The sequence below is a fragment of the Scyliorhinus canicula genome, chromosome 1 (assembly GCF_902713615.1).
Source record: "Scyliorhinus canicula chromosome 1, sScyCan1.1, whole genome shotgun sequence".
Lineage (NCBI taxonomy): Eukaryota > Metazoa > Chordata > Chondrichthyes > Carcharhiniformes > Scyliorhinidae > Scyliorhinus > Scyliorhinus canicula.
Window position 1 is genome coordinate 224,387,053 of NC_052146.1, and position 21,953 is coordinate 224,409,005.

General features: G+C 45.0%; 1 protein-coding gene across 2 annotated transcripts in view; it reads right to left on the minus strand.

Annotated features, from left to right (window-relative positions):
- Window positions 1-21,953, minus strand: part of tiam2a (TIAM Rac1 associated GEF 2a) — a 461,217-nt gene that overhangs the window by 267,707 nt on the left and 171,557 nt on the right. For both annotated transcript variants that reach the window (XM_038808441.1, XM_038808437.1), the window contains 3 exons: window positions 17,576-18,799; window positions 7,649-8,084; window positions 2,283-2,455 (listed from right to left, as the gene is read on the minus strand). In XM_038808441.1, the coding sequence (XP_038664369.1) occupies window positions 2,283-2,455; window positions 7,649-8,084; window positions 17,576-18,793 (1,827 nt within the window). In that variant the 5' untranslated portion in view covers window positions 18,794-18,799. The remainder of the gene's footprint in view (window positions 1-2,282; window positions 2,456-7,648; window positions 8,085-17,575; window positions 18,800-21,953) is intronic.

A 21,953-nucleotide genomic window follows, 5' to 3' on the forward strand; every position in this document is an offset into this window, starting at 1 on the left:
TGTTGCTGGAGATGCGTTTTGCCAGTCAAGTGGAGAGCATTCCATCACACACTCCACTTGTGCCTTGTAGATGGTGCAGGTGGCCAGTTACTCACTGGAGAATACCCAGCCTCTAACTTGTTTGTACCTAAAGTATACACATGGTTGGTCCAGTTAAGCTTTCTGCCAACACCCACAAGATGTTAATGGTTGGGGAATTCAACGATGGCCATACTTGTTAAGTCAAGGGTGGTGGTATACTCTCTCTTGTTGAAGATGATTATTGTCTGGCACTTACGTGGTGTGAATGTTACTTGCTTGTTGGAGATGATTATTGTTTGGTACTTATGTGGTGTGAATGTTACTTGCTACTGTCAGCCCAAGCCTGAATTTTGGCCAGGATTTGCTGCATGTGGGCATGAACTACTTCATTATTTGTGTAATTGCGAGTGGAACTGAACACTCTGCAATCGTCAGTGAATTCACATTTCGGACCTTTTTTGAGGAGAAGGTTATTGACATTGCAGCAGCAGATAACTGATTCCTATCAACTTCGATATTACTAAAGATCCTCGATGTCACATTCAGTCAAATGCTGCTTTGGTATTAACATCAGTCGATGCTGACCTAACCATTGGAATTCTGCTCTTTTATGCATGATTGGGCGGCACAGTGACTAGCACTGCTGCCTCACAGCTCCAGTGATCCATGTTCAATTCCAGCCTCAGGTGACTGGCTATGTGGAGTTTGTACTTTCTCCCAATGTCTGCGTGGGTTTCCTCCGGGTGCCCCGGTTTCCTCCCACAGTCCAAAGATGTGCGGGTTAGGTGGATTGGCCATGCTAAATTGGCCCTTTATGTCCAAACGGTTAGGTTGGGTTACTGGGTTACAGGGATAGGGTGGAGGCATGGGTTTAAGAAGGGTGCTCTTTCCAAGGGCCGGTGCAGACCTATTAGGCCGAATGGCCTCCTTCTGTGCTGTAAATTCTATGATTGGACCACGGTTGTAATGAAATCTGGAGTCCAGTGACCTTGCTGGAACTCAAACGGAGCATCAGTAATTAAGTGCCACTTCGTGACATGGTTTTCTTCCAGCAGTTTGAACTACTAGGTTATTGGAGGAGACGGCAATGTTATTACGGTTTTTTTTTGAAAAGGTAAATCAAATATTAATTTCTTGTGCACCCATTTGTACAAGATTTTGGTTGGAAATCAAATACAAAGCAGAAAGAGTTGTAACTACAAAGATTGAACTGATAATAGAAATACAAATAAACAGATGGCAAAATAGAAACAAGGTGAACAGAATGTAAACCTACTCCAATAAAAACTCCATGGGTTGAATTTTATGCTGGGGCAGTTTGCCCGCACACAGTGTAAAGTCAGGGATTAGTCCATCTGTGGTTAGCTACCGAACTGGATTTCAGTGGTAGAGCCTAAACTCTGGTATATCCAGGTTCTCATTAGGGCCAGGCTGGCAGGCCGCCGTGAGGGGATGGGGACCCAGTTTTACTGCCACCCCCATTTCCACCACACCAGCCTGCCACCTAGCCCTTAGACAGCTATAAATGTCACAAAGAGTTAATTAATTTGACATTCACTGGCACTAAGATGAAGATTTTTGAGAACAGAATAGCACCAAATACAGAAATATTTAAAAGTTCAAGTGTCAAAACCTCCACAGGAAAACAAAATGGCTTAACATCTATGATTTCAAGCATTGGGAATTATGAAGAAAGTGCTCTTTTAAAGTACTTAAGGCCAGCTTACCCTTTACCGTTATATGGAGCACAGACTAATACTCATGCATCACTCTTTCAAATCATTTTTACTTCCATTTTTACAACCATAATTATGGCAAGATTTATTGCAAACATATCCTGTCATCTATTTTACAGCTGCGGCAATCTGAAACTTAATATAACAAAATTCTGAAAACATGTTACCAAAAGCTTTGGAAGGATCAAGGCACTATATTCAGAGAGAGAAGAGCTTTCCATTTGGCCTTCCTAGGTTTTGTTTGTAAGTATCCTAAATGAAGCTATTCATACAGTGATCACCTGTAATTTCTCCCTAACTGATCCATGAAATCATCCATCCATTCCTTCCATAAAGGATCTAAAGTGTATTTTACATTAAAGATGCCATGTAAATATAATTTGTCGCTAATATATGCATTTTTATTTACTTTAATATTTTTGTTTTGCATTCACTCTGTGAATGTTAGCAGTAGTTCTTCTCTTCCTTATAGGTACACCTGCTGTAGTTTATATGAGCAACATGAAAAGGTAAATTGAGAAAAACCTGGAATAAGACAACATCCCCAAAGGCATTACTAAGACAGAACACGTTTTCTTTCTTTGGATGTTCCGGCACAGGTTGCACTATACTATCTTCGGCGAACAAGGCATATCTAGGAACACTGTTCTGCTCCATGAAGTTTTTCCCACAGGCCTCATAAAATAGCAGGGTGCAACCTTTAAAAAAAAGAGAAAAAAGCAAGTATTGTGTGTTATCGGAAATTCAACTTGTACAAATATGCTGGACAAACCAACAGCAGAAAAGTGCATTGATGTAAATAACCCCCAATATACGTTCCTTGTCCTCATTTAGATGCAAAAACGTAATGTATTAAAATGTTCCAGGTTCAATCAGTTTGGTTCAAATTCATTCTTGTAGACTTATTTCCAAAGTTCATTAATCGAATATTACATTTGAATGGCCATCGCATTGGTGTCATCTTTGGTTGTTTTTTAAAACATCGACCAAAGTAGAAAGCAATTTGGATCATAAGGCCATGAAAAGTGCAATATGAAAACAAGTTCTTTCTTCCCTCAACTGGTGAAGAGATTCTTTTTTCATCCAGATTTGTTTGTCAATGCCATTCTGTCATTAGTTAGTAATACCTTGACATTAAATTGATAGTGTGTCAAATTTGTCAAGCTTGGATCCTTTCTGGATCATATAACTGCAATAAAACCCAGATGTACAATAAAATCTCATATGGACAAGTTTTTGGCCAGAAGGGCTGTTTTTACAAATAATCACATGGCAGGTTTACTAGCCTATGTTGCTTTCAAGTGGAAATTCATATTGGTATAATTAATTGATACATTTATCAGAGAGCCAAGTTGGTTTCTGCCTAACTTCATTGCAGTGTTAATGTAGCCTACTTGTGACACTAATAAAGATTATTAATTTTATTTATTAGGTCACAAACAGGGTAAATAAGGCAGTGAATCTAGATATTATCCTATAGAACCTTCCAGAAGGCATTTAACAAGGTTCCACACAAGTTATTATCAGCAAACATCAGAGTGCACAGAATCAGAAACAGTCTTTTGATTTGGGTTGGAAATTTGTTGGAAGGTCGGAGATACAGTGTGGGGACAAGGGATAGATACTCTGATTGGAAAGAGATCTTGTGGTGCAGTGTGTAATGTTCCTGCCTCAGAGGCCAACTCCAGGAATTGATAAACACAGAAGGTGCATTCATGTGATCAAACAGGTTGATAATCGGAAATGCAACTTGTACAAATATGCTGCAGAAACAACAGAAAAGTATTGAAAAGTGCAATCTTCCAATATGCCTACGGCAGGCAGTAAAAGTGGAAGTGATGTAGCCTGGCACCCTTCGAGTTATAGCCTCTGGCAACAGGCCAGTGACCTGTGCCAGAAAAACAGAAATGGAAACTAGCTTGTCCTGTCTCCTGCATCTCTAGACTCAGGAAGATGACGGTTATTGGTCAGATATGACAAGTCGTGTTTCCCAGGGATCTGTTTCAGGGATTCATTTTTTGAGTATGTGGACTTCAATAAGGGAATACAGAGTTGCATATACAACTTTGCAGATGGCATTACATTGGGGGTGGGGGGAAAGAGGGTAGGTAATGCAGATAGGAGTAGCAAGTTCCAAAGGAATAAAGACAAGAGTGGGCAAAGCAAACAGAGATCAACATGTGGAAAAGTGAGATACTCTATTTTGGACTGAAGAAGGATGAATCAAAGTATTTTTGAAATGATGAGAAACCAGGAACTTTAGGAGGGGCAACGGTGGGGTTCTAGAATTCACTGCCTGAAAAGATGGCAGAGGTAGAAATCTTCTTGCATTTAAAACATAGTAGATTACTTAACTTAAAGTTGCAGAGCAAGAACTGGAAATGTTAGCTGATATTCTGAGACGCCGAAGGAATTAAGAGCTGATCTCTTCAAGGCATTCAACATGTTACTGGAATTTGAAAGGATAGTTACAGAGAAACTACGTCCTCTCACAGGGCAAACAGATTTAAAATCATAGCTATGAAATTCAGGAGTGAGATCGGAAAGCATTTTTCGAAGAAATATGGAACACACTTCTCCAAAAGGTATGGATGAATGCACATTTGGAGCTTTCATTATGGAGATCAATATATTTTTGTTATTTCTCAGGATGATCCAATTTAATGAGAGGCCAGGCTGGATGAAATAAATTGCCTATTCCTGTTCCTATTTAGCAATCCAAATCAGATACTGACTTCTTACATTTCACCTTATAAACTAGCAAAACAAAATTCAGATTTGAAAGCCACATAAGGCTCAAGTAACTTAACATTGCCAATGGCAATACAGTTAACCAGACAACTGGGTAGTGCCGACAAAAATATGCTGTTGGGACAAAATTCTGGCAACAATCACAAAGCAGTATTCAGCTCATTAACCAGAAAATTAAAATTGATACAAAATGCAATGAGCATTTTACAAATTTAGTATCTGCCTTCAAATAGGGAAAAAAATCATAAATCTGCTTCACATGTTTATTTGATGGCGATTACAGAATGCATGTTAATTACACTATCTTCAACATTTCATCTGCAGCGTTATTAAATAAGTATTTTAATATTTAATGCATATTCTGCATTAAACATAGGCAGAGTGGTTTTAGGCAGAGGAATTTTAACTCTTATACTATGGGATAGGCAGATGGGTAGAGTTTATAATTAAAGATAGGGGGCGGGATTCTCCGACCCCCTGCCGGGTCGGAGAATCGGCGGGGGCCGGCGTGAATGCCGCCCCTGCCATCTCCGGGGGCGGGAATCGCGCCGCGCCTATCGGCGGGCACACACACACCCCCCCCGTGATTCTCCTGCCCGCGATGGGCCGAAATCCCGCTGCTGTCATGCTGGCGGGAATCAAACCACCGGCCTTACCGGCGGGACCAGGCGGCGCGGGTGGGCTCCGGGGTCCGGGGGGGGGTGGGTGTGATCTGGCCCCAGGGGCGCCCCCACGGTGGACTAGCCCGCGAACGGGGCCCACCGATCCGTGGGTGGGCCTGTGCCGTGGGGGCACTCTATTCCTTCCACGTTCGCCATAGTCTTCACGATGGCGGACGGGGAAGTGACCCCCTCCCCTGCGCATGCGCGGGGATGACGTAAGCAGCCGCTGACACTCCGGCGCATGCGCGGACTTCCGCAGGCCGGTGAAATCCCTTCGGCCCCGGCTGGCGTGGCGCCAAAGGCCCGGCCGGCAGGGCGCCAACCACTCCGGCGTGGGCCTAGCCACTCCACTCCATCCCGCCGGGACCCCCCGCTCTGCTGGGTAGGGGAGAATAGGGTAGGGTACTGAACACCTTAAAACCTTTCAACTCAGCAGAAGGAATCAGCGCAGGTTTATCAAAGGCTAGATCATGCCCTATGAATCGGATTACATTTTTGAAGAGCTAAGTAGTGGACCAAGGAATGTCTTCATATTATTTGCATGGGCCTGTAGAAAGTATTTGATGAAATTCCTCACATGACACAGACAGCTAAAGCTCACAGAAGTGAAGGGAAATATTGACCTGTGGGATTCTTCCTTCCCCCAGCCGCGTGTTTCTCGGCAGCGTGCCGTTCGCTGGTGGAGTAATTCCCTACTCCCTCCACTTGTTCAGTGGGATTTCCCACTGAAGCCACCCTATGCCACCACGAAACCCACGGGAAGAGGAATGCTGCCAGCGGGAAAGGAGTATCCCGTCGCCAGTGGACGGCCGGGGAATTCCAGCCCTGGTAAATCTGTTGAGCAGCAGGAGAGAAGAGTAGGGATAATGGACAGGTGACCAGTGATGTCCCACAACCGTAATGGTTCAGTGTATTTATTAAACATTTAAATGAAGGGATAGATAGCTACATAACTGTGTTTGCCAATGATACAAATGATCGGCACTAGTGATGATAGAAGCATAAAACTATAAGGATACTAATCGATAAAGTGAATGAGCAAAACTGTGCCAAATGAATTCCAATTTGGCAAAAGTGAGGTCATTAATTTTTCACCTAAAAAGATAGACTGGAGCATTTTCTAAACAGTAGAAATTTAGAGACAGTGGCAACGCAAAGAGATGTTTTGATGGGTGGTGTGTGGTAGTCCACGTACACAGATCATTAAAATGTCACGAACAGGTGCAGAAAATAATTAAAAAGGCAAATAAAACACTGGCCTTTTTAATCGAGAGAGCTGATACACAAGGGGGTAGAGGTTTGCTACAGCTGTAGCTCTCATTAGACTACATCTGGATGACTGAGAGTGGCTCTGAGCATCACATCTTATAAAGGAAGAATTGGCCTTGGAGGGAGGGCAGTCAACATATAGCATAGTGGCATCTGGATTCAAACTGCTTCAACTACCTGGCCATTCTATAAAGGCCAATTATCAGATTTCTTCCAGAACCTTAGTCCAAGACAGTTCTGAGCACCATGGCCTGGATTTGTAGCCTCAATGGAATCAGGACAATTCCCTGCTTTACCTGTCTGCCTCAGGAAAAAGTGGCTTCAGAGATTTGAACTTTATTGTTGTGGGGTGAGTGAGGGATGCAGTCAGGCCAGCCAACCCAGGCAAGAGATTTTGAAGACAGCCACAGGCTCTGCTGGGTGATGGGGTGAGCTACTTAAAAAAGGGCCAGCTTGGTTTTGTGGGGCTTGTCCCAGTTAAAACAAAAAAAACTACGGCTGAGAGCCCAGGCATCAATTAGACTGTTGAAACAGCTGAACCCCAGGGGAAACATCATCATCAATTGCACAATGTTTATTTACACAATACTATGGAATGCTTGCAGTTGACTGCTTTTGATACTTTAAATGGGTCTGTATGATTGACACATTTGCTTGTAGTAAAAGGAGTTTTTTAAGAAAATAAAAAGTAATGAATGAATGACCGACTGGTTTTGTTTAAAACTTTTTTTAAACACATCCTGTCACTATAGGGTTAATTCATTCCATAAAGTATGGTGAGTGAACGGGCATGGAAGTGTCATAGCTTAACAGGAGTGTATGAGGGGTCTTGAGTTGTTTGGACGGCATAGCATGGGGGTTTATGATAATGACCTTCTGAACTTACCTTTCAAAATGATTCCTCATGCAAACTGTGGTTCATGGCTCCTGTGAGGTGCCCTGAACCATGACTCTTTGAAAAACTCCATGACAATTGCGGGGGAATAGGTTATGCATATCCCTGCAATGGCGCCAGCAACCTCGGGAGAATAGGGTGTGGGTTCATGATCCGAACCAGCCTAAACCCTTTAAAAGGCACTCCTGAAAATCGGAAATGGGGTCGGGAATGAAGGGACCAGGACACGCCTCCCATTATTTACGGACTCTCAAGTCATCCATACCAGCAAAAAAAATCAAGGCCTACATAGCAATCTGGTTTTTAATAATTACCTTTCAGAGAAACCCAATATTGTTTCCACTTTCTGCGAGGTGCAAGTTCCAACTTCCTCTCTTTTTGATGTGCAACAAGTGGTTTAAAAGACAACCAGCCAGCCTTTCGTACAAACCCCTGTTCTTTTTCATACAATAAATCCAGTTGTTCTAAAGAGCTGAAGGAATCACTGCTGGTTTCTTCACTTCCTGTAGACTGGTCTGCATTTTCCACAGATATATGACCCATTTCCAACTCTCGCATGAAGTTCTCATAAATACTCTGTCTCAAGACATCGTTGCCAACCGCATTGGTAGAGTTACTTCTGGGTGGCAGTGTAAAGCTGGAGCCAGGTGACCATAATAAACTCGATACCTGGGAAGGAGAGCTGGTGTCTGCAGTCACACCATCAATTCCACTGTCACAATATTCATTTATATCTTTGGACCTAGAATCCTGCAAGATTGATAGGAGTTTTATGTGATTGCAGAAACACATTTTAATAGGTTAAATAGAAAATTTGAAAATATACTTTTCATTCAAGGTGTTCTATTACATGCCCATCTTACCACATATAAATCATAACTAAACATTTGTTGAGTATTATCTTTACATTGAGAATTACACAACTGCAATGCATAGACCCACCCTTCAGCTCCCTTATCTGGAGAAAGTGAGGGAAAGCAGAACAGAAGCAACACAGTGCAAATACTGTCCAGGTTTTAAAAGCCAAAGCAAATACAAACATATAAAGAATGATGAGATATATTTAACAATGGAAAGTTGTCATCATGACTTGACCAGGTCTATTATCCATTGCAAAGCAATATAATCTAAGCAACAGAGTACCAAAGGAGGACGTTCAGCTCATGATCCTTGGATGAGCTGTCCAATTAGTCCCACTCTGCTGGTGTCCCTCATTGCCCAGCAAGAATATCTCCAAATCTCTTTAAGTTGCTATTGGATCTGCTTCCACCACCCTATCAGGCATTGAACTTTAGGCTATAAATTTCCATGGAAAAAATATATTAATTTCCCTTTATGTTCTTTTTATTAAATACTTTCAATGTTTCCAAAGTTACCGACCTTTCAGTGGAAGGGGTTTCTTCTTATTAACTCTATAAAAACCCTGTCAAATTTTGAACTGTTCTGCTCAACCTTTACTGCTTCAAGGAGAATCCCAGTTTTGATAGCTTCTCCAAATACTGAATTGCACCATCCCAGTTATCACCCTAGTAAAACTGCTCTGTGCCCTCTCCAAAGTCTTTGCATCTTTCCTCAAGTACACTATCTAGAATTGGATATAATATTCCAGCTGAGTCCTTAATTAGTGATTCCAAAAGGTTTAGCATGCTTCATTGTTTTTGTGCTCTATGGTTGGTCAGAATTTTTCAGTCCCTCAAAAGTGGTGGGATATTCCGGTCCCACTGATATGAATGGAGATTTTGATGGCTTGCTATGTCTCTTTTTTTAAAATCCCTACTTGCAACAATCTTAAACTTGTACACTCGCAGGTCTCTGTATTCCTGCAGTCCATTTAAACATGTACCCATTTGGACTTCCGGTGGCGGCCATGGAGTGAGTGGTGGCTCATTTGGTGGTTCCTGCTCGAGGTGGAATTCTTTGGTCCTTTTCACCCGATAAAGAGGGTGTTTGCTGGTCTGGTGCAAAATGTATGAACAACGAGAGATAGGAATTCTCCTCCGGTGGGGACGGTTTATGGCTTATCGAACGAGGAGTGTCACGATCAAGGGACAGTAGTCTGATCGGGAGGATTTTCGAAGTGCGACAGAGAGAAAGATGGCGAGGGCTCTGGGGCGTTGGTGACCGCCCAGTGGTTTACCGAGCAATTGGTGGACTTTTTGAACACCAAATTCCAGCAGCAGGAGCAAGAGGCCTCGGAGAATCTGGCTAAAGCAGCGGTTCCAATCAGATCAGGCCATTGAAAGAGTGGAGCATAGGCTGAAGGCGCAGAGTTCAGAGCTCGAAAAGGTGGAGGAGTTGGTGGTGGAGCATGAGGGTTGGCTGGCCTCATTACAGGCAGAGATGATGCAGAGGGCCAGAAGCGGCTGAGGGAGAAGGTGGAGGGATCTGGAGAATCACTCCAGGCGGCAGAAATTGCTGGACTGTGGGGCTGCCTGGGGGATTGAAGGAATGCCGCCCGCAAAGTATGTGGCAAGGATGTTTGAGAAGCTGGCGGGAGAGGGGATCTTTGACCATCCTCCCACTGTAGATCAAGCGCAAAGGCAATTGAGGAGGAGGCTAAAGGCAGAGGAGCAGCCAAGGGCGATGTTGGTGCGCTAATATCATTTTCTGGATAAGGAGAAAATTCTGCAGTGGGCGAAGGAGACAACAGAGTATACCTGGGAAGCAAACGTGGTGTGTAACTACCAGGACTTGGGTGCAGAGTTGACCAAGCGGCGGGTTGGGTTCAACTGGGTCAAGGTGGCCCTCTACTAGAAAATAATTAAGTTTGGGGTGCAGTATCCTGCTCGTCTTGTTGGTCACACATCAGAATCAGGAATTGTATTCCGATACCCCAGGTGAAGCGAGTAATTTTATGAGAGACCATGGACTGGGAGGCTTGTGAAGACAGTGAACTTTGGAGACGCCAGTACGTGGAATGTGGGCAAGTAAGCCATGCGGATTATTATATTTACCATGTCAGGATCTGGTAAGTGTGTTCAATCGTTTTTGAGAAACTGCAGGTGAAGGTTGGGGGGGGGGGTGTTTTGTTTTGTTGTTTATGGAGGGGGGGGGAGGGGGGGGAACTGACAAAGTTTAGGAAGGGCTGGGTGGGGCAGGTATTCCATTTGGGGTTGAATATGAAGACGATAGGGGTGGCAGAGTTGATCAATAAGAGGGTGACTTTTGAGGTGGGGAATATAGTGACAGACCCTGGGGGTAGATTTGTGTGATGGTGAGTGGGAGATTGAAAGGAGCACCAATGGTGCTGGTGAATGTGTTTGCCCCAAATTGGGAGAATGTGGAGTTTTTGACGCAGGGATATATTTGTCCTCAACAAGGCGCTCCTGGTGGGGGGTGGTTGGATCAGAGTATTGGCCGATTGTGGTGCCTGACCACGTGCTGCATTGGGGATTTGCAGGTGAGGTTATTGGCGATAAGAAGACTTGCATGAAGATGTGGGTGGTTATCCGGAATTAAGTGGAGCAGAATAAGACAGGGAGGTTCTGCCTCAACATTTTGGGAGGTGCTGAAGTCGATGGTAAGGGGGGAGTTTCTCTCAATCCGGGCGCACAAGGAGAGGGTGGAGCGGGTTGAGAGGTTGAGGTTGGTGGAGGTATTACGAGGTTTGACCAGAGGTATTCGGTGACGCGTGAGGAGACGTTGTTGAAGGAGAGACAGAAGCTCCAAATGTGGCCGCAATTTTCCGGAAAGGTTTCTAAGTGTGGTAGCGAGCGGGAAATGCAATTCAACATTAATTGGTCCACTTAATGAGGCCTCAAGGACTTCTCACTGCAAATGAAGGCTCGTCAGCTGATTCTCCGAGACCGCGCTCACCAGCCCCCCCGCTAACAATTTCGGTCAGCACTTAAGCTGCACTTGCTCAGCCAATCCCAACCAACTCGCAACAATGGCACCAGGAGACCAGCCCCAAGATTCAGAGATTTTGACCTGGGGCGTATCCTAGATGTGGTGGAGGTCAGCAGGGATTGTCCTGTTCCCCCGAGGGTCCTGGAGGGTGAGCCACAAGGCAGCCAGTGCTGCCGGGGAAGAGGTGGCAGCAGCAGACAGTTCGGGCAGTGTGACCAGGAGGACTGGTCAGCAGTGGAGGAGGATGGTCAACGACCTACATCGGATGGCACGGGTGAGTAGACATCTATGCCTCCCCCAACCCCCTCCGCAAGGGAGTACCCGCCCCCCAACTCCCCAGGCGACCACAGCCCTCCCTCCCTCCCTCAACCCCTCCTTCACACACCCTTTCCCACCAGTCTGAACCACATGCGTGGCTAACGATGCCCTCTGTGTGTCTCCTCAAGAAAAGCTCTCCCGGGGCAGCATGGTGGCACAGTGGGTTAGCCCTGCAGCCTCACGGCGCCAAGGTCCCAGGTTTGATCCCGCCTCTGGGTCACTGTCTGTGTGGAGTTTGCACATTCTCCCCATGTTTGCGTGGGTTTCGCCCCCACAACCCAAAGATGTGCAGGCTAGGTGGATTGGCCATGCTAAATTGCCCCTTAATTGGAAAAAATGAATTGGATACTCTAAATTTAAAAAAAAGAAAAGCTCTCCCATAATCGTTGGGAGAGGGCTCAGACTGGCAGTGTTGTGCCAGACATAATAATCCTCACCTCCTTAGAGGAGCGTGCCCTGGTGGTGACCGGTGTGGCCGAGGACAGATCGATCAGTCACACAGAGGCTGGTAGACGCTTCAGAGGTGAGGAACCACCAGGCTCCACCTGGGGGACCTGTCAAACATGAGTTGCTATTGCCTTACTGACTGACTGACTGACCATCCCTCCCAATGACCACATGTCCAGTCTCCTGCATGTCCTCCAGCCAACGAAGCCAACCCTTCCTGACTCCGAGGAGAACTCCGTGGAGGAGAGTTTCGAGGATGCAACTGTGATCGCGGCTCAGCTGTCATCCCCACCCTCCACCAGCGCAGATACACATACCTCGGTGGGACATGTTAGTGGACAGGCTTCGGTGGCACAACCTGGTGAGCATCACATCGCTGATGGTGCACATCAGGTGGAGGCAGGAACCCTCAGGCAAGACAGCAGTCGGAGAGCTGCTGGATCCCAGGACCCAGCTGGGTCCCAGCCTGATGCTGAGCCTGTGGAACACAGTTATCTGGAGCTGATAGGGGCCAACTTGGGCGTTGAGAAAGAGATGTCAACATCACTCCAGCAGATCCATAGCCGATTGGAGGAGTCCCAGAGGCTAGGGACACGGAAGGCGGCACCGGCAATGAGTGGCACCGAGGCCAACACTATTCGGGTGGAGACCGCAGTGGGGATCCTGGTGACGTTCGCAACATAAGTGAAGGTGTCCAAGGCGCCGCCCAATCGGTGACGACCATGGCTGAGAGTCTCAGCAGGATGTCCAACTCGCTGGGGAATGTCACCCAGCACCAAGCTGACCTTGATGAGGTGCTACAGGATAATAATAATCTTTATTGTCACAAGTAGGCTTACATTAACACTGTAATGAAGTTACTGTGCAAAGCCCCTAGTTGCCACATTCTGGCGCCTGTTTGGGTACACACAGAGAGAATTCAGAATGTCCAATTCACCTAACAGCACGTTTTTCAAGACTTGTGGGAGGAAACTCCCGGAGCACCTGGAGGAAACCCACACAGACACGGTGAGAACGTGCAGACTCCACACAGACAGTGACCAGCGGAGAAACGAACCTGGCACCCTGGTGCTGTGAAGCAACAGTGCTAACCACTGTGCTACCGTCTCCCTGGATGCAAATAAGGTGAGATTTATCGGCCTCATCATATCCTGAGTCGGGTGCAATGATGCTGTTAGATTGCGTCCATCATTTCCCTTTTCAGTTATTCAATTCCCATTTGGACTGGTCTTCACAGGCAGTAAATGATGTCCCATTGTTTACTAATTTTGGGGGGCTGGGGGGTTGTGTGATGAGTATTGAGGGTGAGGTGTAGCAGGGCAACTTTAGGCCAGCGGTAACTTGGGAATCCTTCTGTGCAGCTGCTCCTGGCCCCATGAAAACATATACATATAAAAGAAATGACCATTTAGGCTATTGTACACCTGGCAGTTCAAAAAAGCTCACCGCCACCTGATTATGGGCATTTCAGGATGGGCAGTAAATGTTAGCCTAGCCAGCTATGCTCACATCCCAGAAGCAAAGGAATAAAAAATAATTTTCCCACATGAGGACAATTTTGAGCAGGGTCCAAAAGCAGCATTTGGATCCCAATTTGCACAAGTTCCTAGCACTCGCTCCAAGGAAGTGGCCGGAAACTTGCAACGTCACCAGATTCCAATTGGCCAGCTGCCACTTTGCATGGAAATTGACACAAGACATAAGGAACCAAAATTTGTCCAGCCAAAAAACAGGTAGATGAGGATCGCCAATTCTTCACACAGCATAGCAAAAGAGTCAGAAAAAATGTCAATCATCTGTGACGATACTCTGAAGATGGGAAAGATCTATTTCACACCCATTTACATAACCATAATACCACACTGTGGAACATTTATCCACCAGTACCCTATATTTGAGAAGTTTTTTATGTCAATATTTGGGCTGGAAGTTAAATCTGTTTTTACTGCTGCAACTCGTTTAAAATTCAATATCATCATTGGGTACAAATCCCAAATATTTCAAGTCTAAAAATATAAGGAAAGCTTAAAAACACAACTGAGCCATCATTCTTCAGTTCTGACCATGAAATCAATTACCCACTTTTTCAAGAATTACCACTCTGGGGCATGCTATTAAAATGGACACAATCACGATATGCTGTCTGATTTCACTTAAAATATGTAGCATTTCATCATCAATGGAAGTGAAGCGATTTGAATAATGCAACACGAAAAAATGATGAGGAAACATGGCAAAGTCTATGCTTCCAAGTATCTGCTGTTCTTTTCCTCAAATGTTGTTTTGTTTTAATTACTGAGCTCCTAACAAATATACACACAATCTCAGGTTCTCCTGAATTCAGTTTGGAATTATTAGCTTTAGACACGTCTTGTAGGTGACTGCAGTAATTGAACAATCAACAAAAGTTAGGTAATGAAGTTCATGCTTTGGGTGCTCAAAGAGTTCTACAAGTTACAAATAAGAGTCTAGTTTCTGGTACAATAGTGATCCTTAGAACAGTGCACAGGTCCACCCAGAGATCTTAAGCCACTTTTTAAAAAAAATATAAATTTAGAGTACCCAATTCTTTTTTTACCCAATTAAAGGGCAGTTTAGCATGGCCAATCTACCTACCCTGCACATCTTTGGGTTGTGTGGATGAGGCTCACGCAGATAGGGGGGGAATGTGAAAAACTCCACACAGACAGTGACCGGGCCGGAATCGAACCCAGGTATTGGCGGTGAGGCAGCAGTGCTAACCCCTGTTCCACCGTGCCGCCCCATAAACCACTTTTAACATGTGAGAAAATTGAAATTCACCTAGATATTTAACTAATAGGTATGAGAACTGAGGGTACAACCTATACACCAATGCAGCAGAGAACGAAGGATGAAGGAACATATAGAGCTGGCTGGCATTCCAACATAAACTTCTGCCTCTAGATAAAAACCAAAACTGAAATCAACCAAATTTAGTACATCACAACTGGGAAATATTTTGAGTAGTGTGTAAATCATACACATCTGGTACGTTGAAATTTTGCATTTAGGTCCAGCACGTGTTCACCTGTTTGAGTTGCAAGGCTGATAGACCATTCAGTTAAATAACTAGATGGTCCTTGAACACAGACCAGTGACAATTTTGAACTACACCCTCCTCACTAATATTAAAGATAAAACTTTCAAAACATACCAGAAATGTACTTTTCAAGAAATATTCAACTATCCAGACCATTGTGTTTACTATCCAACTGTCAGTTAACAAGATTTGCGAAGTTAAACCTGGTCCCGAATGTATGTTTTGAAATGTATCTTTATCCCCAAAGTAAAACAGAGAATTCTGGATAAATATCTCCACTCCCAAGACATGTTTGTGGGGGGGGGGGAGGACCTCCAATGGAATTTGGGGGCAACTCCTTTGAAAAGAGTTACCCCTTGGTCCACCGCAAGGTCCACCGGGTCAGGTACACAGTTGTCAGGAGCAGCACCAATTTTCGCCCAAGTGACTCCTGGCCCAGGGGACCGGCGAAGCATAAAGGCCCAGAGAATATAGTGTCCAGCCGATTAATAGGATGAAAATGGATCTTAACGATTCACTTGCATCCTCCTGCTGACACAGGGTGCAAATCTCGATCCTGACGCCAGCATTGATCCCGTTTTTTCCTGACGTTGGAATCTCTGCTGCATTGGTTACTGGTGGCGGGTTGCAGAGAATCCAACATATATTTTTTAAATGGTACAGTCACGTATATCAGAGAATAAAATTGAAGAAAGATTAAGAAATAAAAATTGGGACAGGAATAGATTATTCAGCTCATCGAGCAGACTCTGTCATTCATTAAGATCATGACGGATCTGATTGTGGCCTTAACATCACTTTTGTTCCTGTCCCTGATATCCATTGACTGTCTTGTTAATCAAAATCTATCCAACTCAGTCTTAAATATATTCAACAACAGAGCCTCCACTGCTATCGGTAGAAGAGAATTCTAAAGAAATTCCTCCTCATCTGCATCTGAAATGGGAAACTCCTTTGATTCTCCGACCCCCCCGCCGGGTCGGAGAATTCCCAGGGGGCGGCATGAATCCCGCCCCGCCGCTGCAACGTGGCTGCCGTATTCTCCGGCGCTGGTTTTCAGGCAGGGGAGGGAACATGCCACGCCGATCGGGGGCCGATGGGCCGAGCGGCCATCCGTTTCTGGCCAATTCCGCCAGCGTGAAATGGACATGGTCCCACACAGCGGGACCTAGCTGGTAGGCCGGCTCGTGCGGTCCTCAGGACGGTGGGGTGGGGGGATCCAGCCAGGGGGGGTGGGGGGGCACGGTGGCCTGGCCCGCGGTCGGGGCCCACCGGTCTTGTGGGTGGGCCTGTGCCGTGGGGGCACTCCTTCCTTCTGCGCCGGCCTCTGTAGGGCTCCGCCATGGCTGGCGCGGAGAAGATATCCCCCTGCGCATGCGCTAGAATACGCTGGCCGGTCTGCGCATGCGCGGAACCACGCCGGCTGTTCTGCGCATGCGGTAACTCAGACCGGCCCTTTGGCGCCGGTTGGTGCGGCTCCAACCCTCCGCCGCCGGCCTAACCCCCGGAGGTGCGGAGGATACCGCAACTTCCGGTTGGCCCAACGCTAGAGTGGTTCGTGCCATTATTTTATGCCAGCGCGGGCTATCGGGGGATTCGGTAGAATCCCGCCCCTTATCTTCAAACTGTCTAGATACCCCCACGAGAGGAAACATCCTCTCAGCTTCTACCCAATCAAACCTCCTCAAAATGTTATGTTTTTCAATCACCTCCGATTATTCTAAACTCTGATGATTATCATAGAATTTACAGTGCAGAAGGACGACATTCGGCCTATCGAGTGTGGACCCTACCCAAGCCCACACCTCCACCCTATCTCCGTAACCCAGTAACCCCACCCAATCTTTTTGGGCACCTAAGGGCAATTTAGCATAGTCAATCCACCTAACCTGCACATCTTTGGACTGTGAGAGGAAACAGGAGCACCCGGATGAAACCCACGCAGACACGGGGAGAACGGGCAGACTCTGCACAGACAGTGACCCAAGCCGTGAATCGAACCTGGGACACTGGAGCTGTGAAGCTACTGTGCTAACCACTATGCTACCATGCTGCCCTGAATTTCAGCCCCAACCTGTTTGATCTTTCCTCATAAGATTGCACCTTCACCCCAGGAATCAGCCTAGTGAACTGTCTTTGAACTGCTTCCAAAGCATGTCTATCAAAACTATACGCAGTACTCCAGGTGTGGTAGGAGACAGATCAGGAATATCAGAATAAGAATGAAAAAGGACTGCAAGGTGATCAGAACTGTGCGTTGATCTTTATTTTAGCAATTATGGTGGAAGTAAATTTTTGCTGATACCTGAATGTCTTTGTTACTGTAACTGAAGCTGCTGAATTTGGCATAGTCATACAGGAATGCAAAACCAACAAACCAGTAAAGGGGACATGGGAACTTTCCTGGAAATGCTTGCAATTGTGGGTTAATTTGAAAAAACACATTTGGCAATCTATCACCAATGTATTCCTCTTCTGGTAGTACTTAACGTGTATGCTATCCCAAGTTATAACAGTGTGATAATTTTCAAACTTAGATTTCCACAAAAAGAAAAAGCTTCCCTACCTGTAATTTCCTCTTCTTTCTGGTGAGGCTGCCTGTCCAAGCACTTAAACGCCGCATTCGACTTTTCAGGGCAGTTCTGGAGGAACCATCCTCAACAAGGTGTTTGGGCTTTCGACATGGGAGTGTATAAGAAGTATATTTTATGGCTCCTCCATCTTCCTCATCAGATAGCATATTCATGCAGTTAGAAAAGTTGTTCTCAAACAAATCGTGAGAATTAAAAGTCATGTTCCGGTAGCCATCTGAAAATTGATTCCCCGAGGGCATGGAAAGTCCGACACCTGTATCACTGTACAGTGTTTGAAGAGAAGAGAGAGACGCTCTTTGGAAGAGCTGCTCATCATTTGGTAAAATGTTTTCTGGATTACTTCTCTCAGTAACGTTCCCAGTTGCGTACGTTTTATCAAAATCACTAGCATAAGCACAATGTCCCCATGGCAATTCGGACCAGGAATATTCAGAGCTAATTAAGCTACCCTTGCTTGATTTTGATCTCTGCTCACCAAGCAGAATACTCTGGTCCATTAAGTTTCCTTTACTGGCATCAACCTGCAAATCACTTTGTTTACTCGAGTCGGATTCCATTGCAGGGGAATATCTCAAAAGCTGAACTGGCCCTTGGGATTCATCACATGGTGGCTTGCTGCCGCTACTGCCTCCGCCACTGTGAAACTCGACCCTTACATCCCCATCAAATTTTCCCAGAGTTTTGATGAGGACCTTTGGACTGCTTTCTCCCTCTGGTTTCTTGGATCGAGTTACAATTTCAGGCAATCGATGTCCATTTAAAACATGGCCATTGAATTCCAGAGCTTTCGTGCAACTGTCTGTTTTGTCAAGATTAATGCAAGGAAAATGGTTTCCAGATAACAATTTATCATTCCCATGATCATATTTCCCTAGGTGATCCTGATGGCATCTGGCATATGCGTTACTATTACCCATCAAAGATTTGCACTGACGTGAAGAACTATTGAGGGAGTAATGCTGGTTGCTTTTGTGCTGGGAAAGACAGTTTTTCCCCAGCGATCTTGCTTTGTAACCAATGTTACTGCTACTATATCCCCAGCCGAACGAAGACCGTGACTTTTCATCCTTGGCATGAACACTTCGAATTTTCAGAGTGCATGACTTCTGCCTGCCACCAGGCATCGACTTCCCCTCGGTGTGGTTGCCTTTAGTCCCTTGCAGATTGTACTGGCTGTCTGAATTACCCATCTTATGCTGAGGAGAGAAAAAGATTATTAAAGGTTTTATGGCACAGCACTTGGAAAACAGTGGTAGAATTGGACAGTCAGCATGGATTTACAAAACAGAAATCATGTTTGACAAATTTAGTGGAAGTCTTCAAGGATGTAATTAGTAAGGTTGATGAGGGGGAACAAATAAAAGAGGCTTTTGACAAAGTCTCACGTAAGAGATTGGCGTGTAAAATTAAAGCGCACGGGATTGAGTTAATGTATTGAGATGGATAGAAAACAGTTTGGCAGACAGGAAACAGAAAAGAGAGTAGGAATCTCCCGGTCTTTCTCCGAATGGAAGGCAGTGACCAGTGGGATACTGCAGGGATCGGTGCTAGGATCCCAGCTATTTACTAATATATCTATATAATGATTTAGATGAGGGAACTAAATGTAATATCTCCAAATTTGCAGATGACACAAAGTTAGGTGGGAGGGTGAGCTGCGAAGAGGATGCAGAGATGCTTCAGTGTGATTTGGACAAGCTGAGTGAGTGGGCAAATGCATGGCAGTTGCAGTAGGATGTGGATAAATGTGAGGTTATCCACTTTGGTAACAAAAATGGGAAGACACATTATCTGAATGGCTATAAATTAGGAGAGGGGAATGTGCAACGAGACCTGGGTGTCCTCACTGAAAACAAACATGCAGGTGCAGCAGGCAATAAAGAAGGGGTATGATATGTTGGCCTTCATTGCGAAGGGTTTAGAGTACAGAAACAGGGATGTTTTGCTGCAATTATATAGGGCCCTAGTGAGACCACACCTTGAATTTTGTCCTTGCTTTCGAGGGAGTGCAAAGAAGGTGTACCTGATTGATTTCTGGGATGGTGGGACTGGAGTATGAGGAGAAGTTGAGTCAGTTCGGATTATATACACTGGAGTTCAGGAGAATGAGGAGAATTCTTATAGAAACTTACAAAATTCTAACAGGGCTAAACAGAGTAAATGCAGGAAGGATGTTCCCGATGTTTGGTTTGTCCTAAACCAGGGATTTTTAACCTAAGGATAAGGGATAGACCATTTAGGACTGAGGTGAGGAGAAACTTCTTCACTAAGAGAGTGGTGAGCCTGTGGAATTCGCTACCGCAAGAAGCAGTTGAAGCCAAAACACTATGTTTTCAAGAAGGAGTTAGATATCGCACTTGGGGCTAAAGGGATCAACGGATATAGGGGAAAGCGAGAACAGGTTACTGAACAGGCTCCAAAAGCCGAATGGCCTCCTCCTGCTCCTATTTTCTGTTTCGATGAAGATGCTGTATCACTGGTGGGAGTACATAATTACATAGGACTTTATAATTAAAATATAAAATTAAGGACAAATACCCTGATTTGTACCAGGGCAGGTGTTCCAAGCCACAGGAAGTGTTTTAGTCCTCAGAAGCATGCATTTTCCTAAAAGCTATTGAATATGGACGCCTCAGCATGCACGATAACAAGTACCCTGCCCAGAAGGCAGCCTGATTGACAGGCTTAGCTCTCTGCTCACTGGGGAATGCTGCAGGTGAAATGAAAGAGTACGCATGGTTTGGAGGTCATGTCTGTGTCGGGGGTGTGGATCACAGGCCAAGAAAGGCAATGGAAGAGTGGAATGCCGACTAGCCAAAGTTAAACCATTAGAAAGATCAAATCGGAGACATATATTTAAATGAATGACCCTGGGAGCGGATTGGTCTCCTGCCAGCTCCTCATTAAAACTGGATGCAGGCTGGGTGCGTTTGATCTTTTCACTATATTAAGATCCTACCCGACCCAAATCCATCCATTTTGCGAGGGGGGCAAAATTACCTCCAAGGTGCCTGAAGCAAAAAACAGAAGACACAGCAAGACAAACTGTATTTTCAAAAATTTTAAATGTTGAAGTTTCAAAACAAGCTCTTTGTCAGAACAAAATGTCAGACATTAAAATGGCTGAATTACATCAGTGTGCTTTGGTCCAACTCACTCCCCCCACCCTTCTAATCCCACTTCAACTGAGGACTACTATCAATGTCCCTTGTATAATGCCTCAGCCATGGGGCTGGTTTAGCACAGGGCTAAAGAGCTGGCTTTTAAAGCAGACCCAGGCAGGCCAGCAGCACGGTTCAATTCCCGTAACAGCCTCCCCGAACAGGCGCCGGAATGTGCCGACTAGGGCCTTTTCACAGTAACTTCATTTGAAGCCTACTCGTGACAATAAGCGATTTTCATTTTCATTTCAGCGAGTGGTTAGTTTATTTTTAAGTAGTGATTCTAAGAGTCATGCAGTGTAATGGCACAAGACACTGTACCCCTGATTCCCCACATGCTGTGTTCTTGATCACAGCTGCATTATTATGGAGATGCATGAAGATTAGGCCAAACCTCTACCCATTGAAGTGAGAGAAAGGCAAGGAGAAATTAATGCCACCAGAGGCCAACTGAACAGGGGGACAGCAAAAGCTCAGCGGGTCATTTGTTTGCCCTCTTGGCCACGGTACTGTGCATCATGCAGGTGAATCTATAACACAGAAAGCATGACAACAAATCTTGCAAACTTAAATGTCACATGAAAATGCAATTAGCATAATTGACAAATATAAATTTAACAACATTCAGAATTTGCTCGTCTCGTCTCCCCCCCCCCCCCCCCCCCCCCCCCCCCCCCATAACAGAATTCCACAAGGTGAAGCAAAAAAAACGTGGACAGATCCATAAATGCTGGTTCGTGCACACACAATATTTCAAATTCCTGCCTTGTTCCAAAAACTACTGAATCATTGTTATATCAACATGGGGCTCTGCTGTACGTTTCATTTTCTTGCAAAAAAAACTTTACTGTGCTTCTATAATTTTCCTATTATTAGTCATCAGTGATTTCTATACTGAACAAATGAGGCAATGTTCTGTCTGTAGATTCTCATACAACATACTGCTTGTTCATGACATTCAGCTGAAGTGATTTCATTTTCATTACTCTTCTCTCCAATTTTGCCTCTGCCTCAGACTCCTGTTGGGCTACAGTTTCGCAATGTCAACAGATTCCAACTTTTCCCCTAATTGGCTATTCTTCATGCACAAGTGGAGACCAAGGCATCAAAAGTCAAGACTGCTCCCAGCTACACTGCCATGCAACAGTTATGAGATAGGAAATAAAGAACTGAAACATTGGCCATTTTC